This window comes from Cervus elaphus, chromosome 14, assembly GCF_910594005.1.
Source record: "Cervus elaphus chromosome 14, mCerEla1.1, whole genome shotgun sequence".
Lineage (NCBI taxonomy): Eukaryota > Metazoa > Chordata > Mammalia > Artiodactyla > Cervidae > Cervus > Cervus elaphus.
The window spans coordinates 39,066,150-39,078,837 of NC_057828.1; the positions used below are offsets into that span (position 1 = coordinate 39,066,150).

General features: G+C 33.7%; 1 protein-coding gene across 3 annotated transcripts in view; it reads right to left on the reverse strand.

Moving 5' to 3' along the window:
* Positions 1–1,347: 1,347 nt before the first annotated feature.
* The window catches only part of KIFAP3 (kinesin associated protein 3), a 143,216-nt gene continuing 131,875 nt past the window's right edge, over positions 1,348–12,688 (reverse strand). For 2 of the 3 annotated variants that reach the window (XM_043923230.1, XM_043923232.1), the window contains one exon: positions 1,348–1,807. In XM_043923230.1, coding sequence (XP_043779165.1) covers positions 1,699–1,807 — 109 coding nt within the window. In that variant the 3' untranslated portion in view covers positions 1,348–1,698. Of the gene's footprint in view, positions 1,808–5,599; positions 5,669–12,688 lie in introns of all 3 variants that reach the window. The other variant, XM_043923231.1, reaches the window with a different exon arrangement.

Here is a 12,688-nt window from a genome sequence, read left to right on the forward strand (position 1 = left end):
ACAGGGAGAATGAGCATGTGCATGTAAATGCTGGAGCCCACGCTCGAAGTGTTATGAATTGTTTTGAATATTCTTCCTAAATCAGTTTATAATAGCATGAGGCAAGTTACAGAATGTTTGCTTTATCTAATAATATCACTTCTTATTTGTATTTATACTTTGTACATATGACAAGTAATAAGGCATGATACTTAGTATTGAAGTTACTGCATTGGAAGCAAGTTATGTCACAGAAAAATACGTAAGTTTGGGAAAGTCATTTAATTTCTCTTGGCATGGTTTTTCCAACTGAAAGGAGTTTGATAGGGTTGTTTTTAAGGCCCTTTCCAGTTTTACTATCCTATAGTTAAAACAGAAACCAAGACAAATAAATACATGTTTTTATAAACACAAAAATAAATAAATATCAATTACGTTGTGAGTTCAAAGACACAAATCATGTCTTAGATTCATTTATTTCCTAAGGAGCATGATATACTTTCTTATATGTAGCAGGTGGTAAGAAAATATCTGTTGACTATATTTTAAGTTTATATGTGATTGGTTTCACAAATAAGTAGAGGACTGAATTATTTCAAAGGCTCTTTCCAGTTCTACTAACTTATGCTTAAAATATGAATCAAGTCCAATAAATAGTATAGTAGACCTATGAGATTTTAAATTGTCTTTGATCTACAAATTCACTTCAAAGTCTCATATAATTTCTTCCACAGCAGGTGCTCAAGGAAATATCTGTATATTGTATTTATTTTATTTGTTCTGTTTTTCAAGTAAGTTTTTCCATATTATAACATGAATGACTTATTTTCACAACTCATTATTATATCTTTCCATTTCTACCTACCTAGTAAAAACAAGTGAACAAATGGGAAATGCGTATCTAAGTGAGCAAAATATTTTGTTCTTTAGTTTTTGTCAAAGAGACTTATTAGCTTTTCCATACTTTGGACTTCATAATAGTAAAATTTAGAAACCAATACTAACCTAGTTTCATGTATACTAATATATGTTCTAGGTTTTCTATATTAAAATCAAAAAGACAAAATTAATTTGAATTAACTGCTGAAGAAACTCTACTCACAAATAACATAATTATGGCATATGTTCCACCATTAATCAAAAAATCATAGTTAATAACTTTGGGAAGCAACCTTTCAGGCACATGGCATGAAATAAAAAAGGTGATATTCTTTTTATAAATTTTAAAGGTAGCACTATCACGTGAAATATGCAAGAGTTTACAAGGGGGTAAAAAGGGGCAGGAAAAAAATAAAATTTATATGCACTCTATATAAGCATGTAACTCCTAATGAAACTCAATAAATAGAAACACATGATTTTTGCCAATTCATTTGTACTTTATGCTTCTTTTTAATAGAAATTAAATTAGTCAATTAATGTACATAATGCAGTGTTTGTTTTCCAGTCTAGGTGCTTTTCAGCATTCACTTTTGAGTCTCATGGTAACTGTTACTCAGCATTGAGATGTGGTTTGATGAGTGAACAGGGTCAAGCATCAACTGTACTTAACATAGGACAGAAGGGGTTGAAGTTAACCTGCAGCTAATAACAGGGAATATTAAAAAGAGACACAGACCTGCAAATAGTATCAACATGCATTATTAGGCCAAGATTCAAAGTTAACCCAACCCACACAGATGCCTTCTCAACTGGAAGCACACAGGGAGAGGGATGACTTTACCGAGACCCACAGCCATAGTAGTAAGGTTCATCAGGGCGGAATCCGTAAGCTGTGGCGGGGCGTCCAAGAATGCCGACAGACTGGCCAAAGCCATCCATTCCAAGGCTAAAAAGAGAAGGAAGAATAGTCAGTTATATTCTTCATCCCAATGCAGGTTGAGTGAGAGGCCTGGAGATTTATACCTCCGAAATTCTCTAGCAGCAAAATAACTTACGTGGCTGGCTATTATTAACTTTTTTTCTTCTTTAAATTAGTATAGCCATAAAAATATATTAATAACTATTTAATTCTAATAATGTGTTAAAAATATAGAAAATCTCTATCACCAGGCATCATTCAGGGCAAAGAGAAAGAGAGATCAGAAAAGTTTTAATAAATTACTCATATATGACTTATATGCCAGAATATGAAAATATTTTACATGTTAGCAATTATCAGTAAAAGAATACATTACTAAGAAATGATAAAATTAAAACTAGTAGAGTTTTGCTATTTATAATAAGATCTCTATTCCATAGGACTAATTCACTATTAGTAAGGACATGCAATTAAGTTTTAGCAGTAATCTTTCACTCAGAGCCAAATCATACTACAAGACTATGACTACAGAAGATAAAGAATTTTTAAATATTTGGAAGTTAGCCAGATTTGATATGCAAATTCTTCTTCTGACTCTTCAATGCAAAAAAAAAAAAAAAAAGACTAAATAGTGCATGTTTTGAGTTATATAGCAAGCTGATTATAAAGGTAGAATGAAGTTACAAATGTAGATTGAAACATGGATAAACTATTCCTTAAAAATTATTCTTTTATCTAATAATAAATTTAGAAGAAAAAGCACTTTTAAAGAGTCAGAGAATTATTAAACACTTAGCAAAATGACAAGATACTTATTTTGCCAGGCAAATATGGCAGCTCTAACATGCTCATGCATAGCTCATGCAGTGAATGCTAGTGAGCTTATTTCCAATCAAAAGAAATTATTCATAATGCAGAAATCTAAGCTTTGAAAAATAAATATATTTAAATGATTTAAGATTGTTTGAGATTATGCTAAATGGAAAGACATTTTCCCCTTTATCAGCAAAATCTCAACGATTAAAAAATATGTTCATATAGGCAGTAACTTCCTCTCACAACATGAGACTAAGTTAAAACACTTTAGAAGTAACTATTAAAATGTTAAGGTTTTAAATAATTTGTGTGCAGGTGTTGGATTAGGACTAAACACTAAAAATAAAGGGCATATATTAATAATTTATGTGAATCTACCTTGCAGGGGAATGGGATTTCCAAAATACGAGGTTTATGTTAGAATCTGTAATGAAAGATCCTGGACAGATCAAACTTTTGGGCTCCTTCTATATAAAAAATTGTCTTATTTCTAAAAGCTATTTGAAATTTTTAAGTCTGAATTTTATTTTGAAATGCCAAAATCTAAGTATACCCTTCCTACTTTGGTCCCATGAAAGAAAGATTAAATTTTCTGATAAAGGGAAATTATTACTCTAGAGGTAGCTTTAAAGATGTTTTAGAAATTAATGGAGTCCATGACTAGACATATCTGTATCAGCTTAAAAACAGGAAAAGTTGGCCATTGAAAAATTTTCTCTTGAAGCACTAAGGCGAACAAATACTCATGTAACTAAAAAACTGTCAATTACATAAAGGATAACTATATAGCCTGTGGATTTTAGCTCCTTCCCTTTTTCATCTTTCAGCTACTCCCTCCTTACATTTTAAAGCATCTTTTCTGAAGCTAAATAGCAGGAGACTTAGGTAAAACTCGATTTAATTTTGTCTTTATCAGTCTAGCAGCTGTGGTGAGATTACTTTTAAGAACTTGGAAACAAGAGGAATATGATTGATCAGTGAATATATACGCAAAAGTGCCTTCAAAACAGAACATCTCACAACAGAACAATATGACGGCAATTCTATCTAAAAGGTGATGATGATACTGAGAAGAGAGTCTGTCAGCCACGTTGGCACAGAATAAGGAGCTCTTCGGAGGCCACGCTGCAGTAGAACCAACCCAAGCAACTCCTTGGGGTGACGTATAACGTCATGAGGACTATGTGACCATTTTCACAGGCTTGTCCTCATTGAGGAAGCGGCCTTAACAAAGGTTCTGAGTCTGACGTTATTATATATTCAAACTGCAAAACTATTTTTTATTTCTATGACCAATAAGCAAATGTCTAATTACTGTTTCCTCATATGACCTGCCAACAAGACATTAAGTTTATCTTATCTGCCTAATAGTTATACTTTCATTGTAAATTGAATTGACAAATGGATATTGTTTTTTTTTTAATATGTTAGTCACATTTTTTTATAAGAATTATGTATCCCCATGTCAGTGAAAGTAAGACCAAACCTTGAACATCAGAGTTTGAGTTTCCAAGCCTGCAGGTTTACTGTGATAAAGTTCTATTTATGCACCCAAGCCAGTGACAACATACAAGCCAATTTTTTTGAAGTTCCGTAAATACCACTTGGGAAAAATTTTCAAATAAGAGAATTTGAAATCAACTCATAAAATGAGTTTTTCCAAAATTATCCATCATGTATTACAGATCAAATTGCTGTTTAAAGAATGTTTGAAACATTGTAACCAGTTTGGGTCATAGTCTCACGTAAGTCCTACATCCTTTTGTATTATGAAAGATCAATCATATCCCTACAATTAATATCTTCTAAATAAAATTCACTCTGAAACAGAATAGTTTGATTCTTTAGTCACTTATTTGGTTCTAATATAGTGGGGAAGTTAGACTTCTGGGGATGCTAAAACCTGGATATTCTTTTGGGACATGTGGACACTTTATTTTCTCCCTTGGCATAAAGATGTAGCCTTGTTAATGCTGAATTTGGTTCAAAACCAGGAGAACCTAATGTAAGTTTTCTGAATAGAAAGCAGATAAGATTATATAAATTCTGCTGGAAAGGGATAGACACATGAAAATAAAAGGAAGTGTCACAGCAAAAACTGTCTTTTCCTAACCCACTAAGACTTAAGAGTACATGATATTAAAGCCACTTGCATGCCGTCACCAGGGCCCTTGCAAACCAATAGAAACTACTGTGATGTGCTGTACCTGCTCTTGCCCTATGTGACCAACCTGCTTCAGACAAGAGTTCGTGTATTTGGCTGTTTATATTGGAATTTAATCCAACACTCGCATGGGTGTTTCCGTATGTAGGTATTCTCTTCCTGGTACTCCTAACCTATACAAAAAAGCTGTGTGTTCCTTTAGATTAGAATATGCCACTACTAGACCACATTTCCTTTACAAGACTAATTATGTGGTGCCATTTAACCTTTACCCTCAACATCCAGGTATCATATTTTAGACCTTTCAATTAGAAAAATACCAAAATGCAATAATGTTTCTTGAAAATACATAATTCTAAAGAAAATGGTTACTGTTTGCTGTGGAAAGACATCTAGGAAAGGTAAGGCCCCCTCCAATCCATTTGCTATTAAGTTTCATGTCCCAAGAACAATGATTTTGGGGTACTTAGAAAAAACAGTAAGTTCTTCCTAAGTAAAAAAAATATATTTAAAGTTCAACTTAAAACCACACCTAGGTTTTACTTTTAAACAAACATTTAGAGATCTAATTAGCATTTGGCAAGCAAAAGACTAAATTTTCTGTAATATTTACAAGGCTTCAGAATAAATTTTCAACAGCATTCATTAGAATTCTCAACTTGAGATGATTCAGAGAGGGAGGGAAAAAAGAAATCCAGGTATGACAAGTGATGCTTCACATGCAGCACATGACAAGGGGAATGGCAGCCAGCAGGGAGTCCTAGGCACTCCGAGGCGCTGCCGAGACTTCTGTGCCAGAGAAGATGGCATTCCTGCAGAAACAGAGAAAAATCACCTACCTCTGGCTGTTTGTGAGGCTTAATTAGTGCGTATTTGTAAAGCACTTTGAAATCCTTGGGTGAAAAGTGCTGCATAAGTGAAAAGTATTATCATTATTTTATTAATGTTAGATAAAAGCAATGCAAGTTTTTTCTTCTTTGAAATTTCCATGTTAGCAAAACGAATGCAAAGCAAATAAGGAATATGTTAGTGGATACTGCAGGGAAAAAAAAAAAAAAAGGCTACACTCAAGTCAAGTTCTCTTTTCATAGGCGGCACATAGTATCTTTGACTTGTAAACATTCTTAGAAATAATCTATTCTACCCTTTCATTCACAACACTCTTGACAGGGTCTATACAGTTCTTGTCGTAACACCTCCATCACATTATACTGTCAAAGCAGTTCACCCCTTCTATAGATACATCAAACCATTAGAAAGTTCTTTATGACAGTGAGCTGAAATCTGGTTCTATTAGTCCTAGAATTACCTTCTCAAAACACATAAGAAGTCTAATTATTCTTTAGTATGACTGCTTCACAACTCTCATTTAATCAATCCTCATGACATGATCTCTAAAATCATTTGCTTTCTAAAGCATTTTGATTTTTTTTCAGTATTTATCTTAAAATAAGCTGAAAAGAAGGCAGTACTTATGTGGTCTGAAACCAGCATAGAACATAAAAATGAGATCCTGTTTCTGACTCTTTGTTAATATAGGCCAAAATTGTGTTGATCTTGAACAAAAATTTTAGGTGTCATTACCACAATATGGCTTACATTGAATGTGTGTGTGTACAACTGTGTGTAATACACACATGAAATTGATAACTTAAAACTAACCATGTTTAATTTCATCTTTTTAGCTTGGGTCTTTCTTTGGGGATTCTGTTCTCCCTATGCTAAAATCTTTTATGACAATATATTTACAAGTAGGAAACAGTGATATATTAACTGTCTATCTTTGTGATCCATAAGATAATACTGAAGGCTGGAATTCTTTTGGGATTGTCATGTGAAAGGATTTAGCATTTTTTGGAGGAAACAGCTCCAAAATGTATGATTTAGTAATAGTCTTCTAGAACAGCTCATTCTTTTTATTAAATACTCCTGTATACTGATCATAGAATCAAAATCAGTATGTTTATCTTTCTTTCTAAGTAGACTGTAAATTTATCATCAGATAAATCTATAATTTCAGCTTAAGTATGATTTGTCATGGGAAGTTTATGTCTATGTCCTTTGTACATCCATCCACTCAAGTAGTACATGAGTTTCTATAATGTGCTAAATATAGTGTTGAGAGTCAATGTTAAAAACAAAGGATGTGGTGCTTGGAAGGCAGTAAACAAGACATGGTCCCTGATCACGGATTGATGGCAACTAACATGGAACCAAAATCTGATAATATGCTGTTACCCTAGTACATTTACAAATTACTACAGCGGAGAATAGGACCAAATATTTAATATAATGTGAGAGTATACTAAAGGTTGTACAGATTGTTACAGAAGAATCTCAAGAACTAGAAAGCGTTTATAGAAAACACTTTGTCTTTTAATGTATCTATCACTTCCTGACATAGTAATTTGTTTTTGTCTTTATTTCCTATTAGAATGTAAGCACCACAAATGGTAAGAACTATCTTATCCATTGCTCTCCCACTAGCATCTAATATTGTGTCTGACATGGAATGGGATTTCAGAAAGCATTTGATTGCATGAATAGATGAATCTTAAAGGAAAAGTAGGATTTCACAAGTGGAAAGAGAATTCTTGGTAATGTGACAGCCTGAGCAAGAGAAAAGGCTGAAGAAGAGCAAAACTATTTGTTATAGTTAAAGTCTTAGGTTTGCAATGGAAGCAGTAGCTGGAGATAAAAGGCAGAAAGAGGGAATTTTAAGACTGGATTTTGAAAGCTCTTCATATGCCACGTGAGTGCATGCATGCTAAGTCACTTCAGTCGTGTCTGACTCTTTGTGACCCTATGGATTATAGCCCGCCAGGTTTCTCTGTCCATGGGATTTTCCCAGCAAGAATATAGGAGTGGGTTGCCATGCTTTCCTCCAGGGGATCTTCCCAACTCAGGGATTGAACCTGTCTCTCTTACGTCTCCTGCATTGGCATGCATGTTCTTTACCACCAGCACCATCTGCGAAGCCCTCACATGCCACACTAAGAATCAAATACTTCTGGAGAATTGTCAGTGGTTTTTAAGAAGGGAAACAACTTACTTCTGTGTTTTAGAAAGATAATTGGGGTGACAGGCAGTTGAGAAGCAACAGCATGGGGAACATTTAAGAGAATACTAAGGCTGTCCATATGTGAAGTAATGCAAGTCTGTAGAGGCAATGGCAAAACTCACTATGATCAGATATGCTACATTTCATGACAAAATGGTATCTTTTCTCTTTTGAAATGGATTTTTAAGCTATACCTTTACTATTTGTTAACTGGGAATGAAGAGAAAGAATTTCAAAAATGGCCAAAAGTTTGACACTATAGTTAACTGGAATGAAACATTTTTTACTCCTTTAACATGGGAATATGTTTCATCAAATAACTAAGAGGCTGTAGTACTCCATGTATTGATAGAAGAAATCAGATTGTAGAAGCAGTTTGTCTTTGTATTGAATGGGAAGAGTTGGGTTATTCTGGCAGAAAGAAACATATTTTTTTCTGGAAATTCATATTTATAGCAACAAGAGAAGTGTGGACTGAATGAGATAATGCCTATAAAACTATACCTAACAACTGTATGTCGTTGTTGTTGTTGTTCAGTCGTTAAGCCGTGTTCAACTCTTGAGACCCAATAGACTGTAGCCCACCAGGCTTCTCTGTCCATGGGAATTCGCAGGCAAGAATACTGGAGTGGGTTGCCATTTCCTTCTCCAGGGGATCTTCCCGACTCAGGGATCAAACTTGCGTCTCCTGCATTGGCAAGTGGATTCTTTACCAATGAGCCACCTTTGAATACAATACAAACGAGCCATATTTATATGCATTATAAATAATGATGCATTATTTAATCAGGATCTAATTGTTTGCAATTTACAGATCTACCACTAGATGGAGAGCTTGCTTTATCATTGAGTACCACTTTTACAAAGTTTGAAAGCAAGCTTTATCAAATTTAAGCTTCTCAGCATATTTAACATTGACAGAATGTGGTTTCTATTGCTTTTTCATATAATTTATGTCTTTGATTTATATATTTGATATGATTTAGATAAGCAGTTGAGTTAAATAGGAATTTCTTCTCATTCATTTACAAAGTTTTGTGAATGAGGAGGCCTATGAAAAGAACAGAAGATGCTGATTGTCCTGGACACTGAAAAATGTACTGCATTTATAATGTTAAAGTACTACTGTAACAGGAAAGCTTCTAAAATTATCATTTAACTTGTCAATAACACTTTGCTTCTATAAATGTATATATATAGTAGATAGATATTTTAGGTTGCTCAAAGGTGTTACTTTTTGCTTTTGGCTTGAGCCTTTGTATTATTGAGAAAATGAGTAGAGTGAAGCAGTCTTTTAATGAGTTTCACCAATATATATCACTTAGCTGACACTTTCCATTTATTTTCTTTTAATCTTTTATATGCATAATTATCACTTTTTCCTTTATTCTGATAAAACTAAATGGCTAGAGAATCTTTAAAAAATCATATTTTTAGTGAAATCAAACTAAGTAGTATTTTCCTCAAAATTAAGGGTAAATGATAGCAGGAGTGGGAGATTGTATGTAATGTATAAATTTGAAACTTACTAAAAGTTTTTTTTGAAAAGACACCTGTCAGTTCTAAGGGGAAAATACCACCTCAGGGACAAATCCTTTCAATTTACTCTACTGAGATGCTTCAGATAAAAACAAATTTGTACTAATGATAAAGAAAGCATGTGTAAAATAGTCATTGATTTATTTTAAATGGAAAGCAGCTCCATTTCATGGACACTCTTTTACAATTTACACTTATTATACATCTTCATTTGTTATTTATTTGTTATTAACATATTCATTTGTTTTTTAGTCTAGTTTAATGATTATATTTTTCATGTGGAGATATTACAGTTGGTACTTTTTCATATTGTATTATCTAGCCCTTTTTATTTTTAAAAAAACTCTTACAATCTCATTTAGATTCTTATATTAACTCTCGTTCTTGGGTATCCTAGGTCTTTTGCCATTGCTTCCGACATTTCTTCACGACAGTCGCTTTCTTCATGAGCTTCATAATTTTTTCCTGTATTCAACTTTAGGGTTTTGTTTTGTTTTGTTTTTTGCCTGTCTGCTAGCTGTTGAGCTTGGGAATACTTCTACTGAGAGGTTCTGTATTTATTAAACATCAAGATCCTGGGATTTCACTGTCCTGAAACCATTTGAAAGATAATTTCTTGACTTGGGGTTTCCTGAACTAGATGTATAGTATAAATTCTGACCCCACATGTTTGCATGGAGCAAGAGTATGATTCCTTTCCTCATAAGTGACTATCTTCCCCATCTAAGACCCTATCTAGGGTCTGAGTGCAGAAGACAAGTTTTAGTTACTTTTATGGGCTAGTGAATTAAAATCATCTAGTCCTCTTTTCAACTGATGAGAAAAAGGCAGCTCTTTGAAGTTCCAGGCTTTATATAGGGAACTTAGAATTAAGTTTTATCTTTCTATACCATGTAACCTATACCTAGTTCAATATTCTTGTGGTAGTTCTTTTGTGTGTGTGTCATGTAGGGTTATATTCTGTCTACCTTTTCTATATCTATATAGGAAGGGGTACCCAAGTCAGGTCAGTCTACCATCTTGCTGGAGCCCCTTCTACTTTATTCTTATTAATCTGCTTTCCACATCAAAGGAAAGAATTTTTAAGTCCTATATTTCTGTGACTCAAAACTGGCTTTTTTGAACAGAACAATGACTTGAAATAAATAACTGGAGCTGATAGAAGGTGTTTTCTTTTCTCTTATTTGCAGCAGTGTGGTAGCACTCTAATAGGTGCCTAGTAGAAGTTGTCAGATGTGACTGTGATGCTGAAGTGAATTCTTACTGAAACCTGTAACAGTCTCAAAGGCTTCCCTGGTGGCTCAGAGGTTAAAGCATCTGCCTGCAATGCAGGAGACTGAGGTTCGATCCCTGGGTTGGGAAGATCCCCTGGAGAAGGAAATGGCAACCCACTCCAGTATTCTTGCATGGAGAATCCCATGGAGGGAGGAGCCTGGCAGGCTACAGTCCACGGGGTCGCAAAGAGTCGGAGACGACTGAGCTACTTACTTCACTTTCACTTTTCATAACGGTCTCAAAATTTTTATAGCAATCTTTTAATGCAAGTATACCATCTTGTAGTCTTTAACTTGAATTTATTCAATTTAGTACAAGGACTTCTTGAAATTAGCAGTTCTATAATATCAAGCAATGCCTCAGTTCACACCACCAAATGTTAAGGGAACTTGCTGAGCTGCTTAAGTAACCCCTAGGTCAATAAACTGAGTCATTAGCACCTCTTTTAAAGAATTGTTTGTCTGTTACTGGCTCAACATTTATATAATCTGTCATAATACTTTGGTTTTTTTAAGATACAAAAATTACTGCTGTAGGCTTAAAGTAGAGAGTTTAAGTAGCGATGTTTTCACAGTGATAGTTTGAACATACTGTCTGGTACCGAGTGAGTTAAAGCCTGAACACCACAGCTAATTACTATATAATGCTAACCTTAGTTGCTGGTTCATTTTGAGACTCTTTAAAATATGAACTGTGTATTTTACCCCTATGCACTCTCTTAATGATTTGTTTTTTTAGACTGAAATCACTTCCAGCCATCAGTTAGGCTCTTGGTCTCTACATATGCACTTCTCTAAGCACAAATATTTCTTTTTCCTATTGGTCTGCCAGCTCTGTCAGAGCAAATTTCACTTTAAACTAAATGCTATGATACTTAAAACCTCTTGGATTACTCAGGCTGCTAGTGTGATCTATGACCTTCCAAGAATGACAGCTGAACTTTCCAATTTGCTTATACTGCTTGGGGAACTAAAAGCACATGCCAAAGAGAAAAATGTTTCTGATGTTGAACAGAGAGTAGAGTTCTTGTTGGAGGTGGGAGCAGGAGACTATTAAGTACTGAAAAATACTAATAAGGAATGAAAAGAAACTAAACATGCTGTAAAGTCTAAGAGCTCGAGCGTAATTCAAAAGTTAATGCTGGCATTAAAATTTTTTAGTCCACTTAAAATGTGAATAATGACCTTCAGTTACTGAAATTTAAACACCAACCAGAATCTTAGAAAGATAATGCACTATATCAAAATGAACAAGTTCAAGAGATGGAACCAAAATTATCACAAATACCATACCTAATGGGCTATATCAACTCCCCATCATTCTTTATAAAACACACAGAAACACAACATACAGATATAACCAAAGAGGTAAAGTAATATCATATCTAATATGCATGCTACCCCTACTGACATATCAGTATCTTCTAAATTAAAAATTAATGTTACGCTTCTGGTAAAACATGGTCTCCAAAGTCCTTAAATAACTAATACAGTGTGGGAATATTTTTATATAGTTTTGAAACTTTTAACTTTTACTACCTTTCATAAGAGGTACACAAATATTAGTTGTAAAAGAAAATCTTAAAAATCTTATCAAATACATGTTAATGCAAAGTTTCCAATTTATGCCCTAGTCTACTTATTTATTTGTCTCAGTAATTTTTAGGCTAAGCAGCCTTCAAATTACCTTTGGCTAATAAAAATCAAATGGTGATTGATAAAGACCTTTTTTCATAGCTAAATCAAACTAAGTAATATTTTTCTAAAATTGAGGGCACAAATATGGATACTAGAAACTATATTTAAACAAATTAAAAGTGCATGTTTTTAACTTGATTCTAAATGAGTTTATAATACCAAATATACAAGCATTTCCTTACATTATTATGACATTGTTTTTTAATAAGAAGATTGATTCTTTAAATTCTATAGTGCTTTATAATTTTCAAGTTTCATACACATGATTTCATATAATCCAATAAAAACCCCTTTCTCCCCCACCCATATCTTGTCCCTCCCCTTTCCCTCTTCCCACTGGTAACCACTAGTCTGTT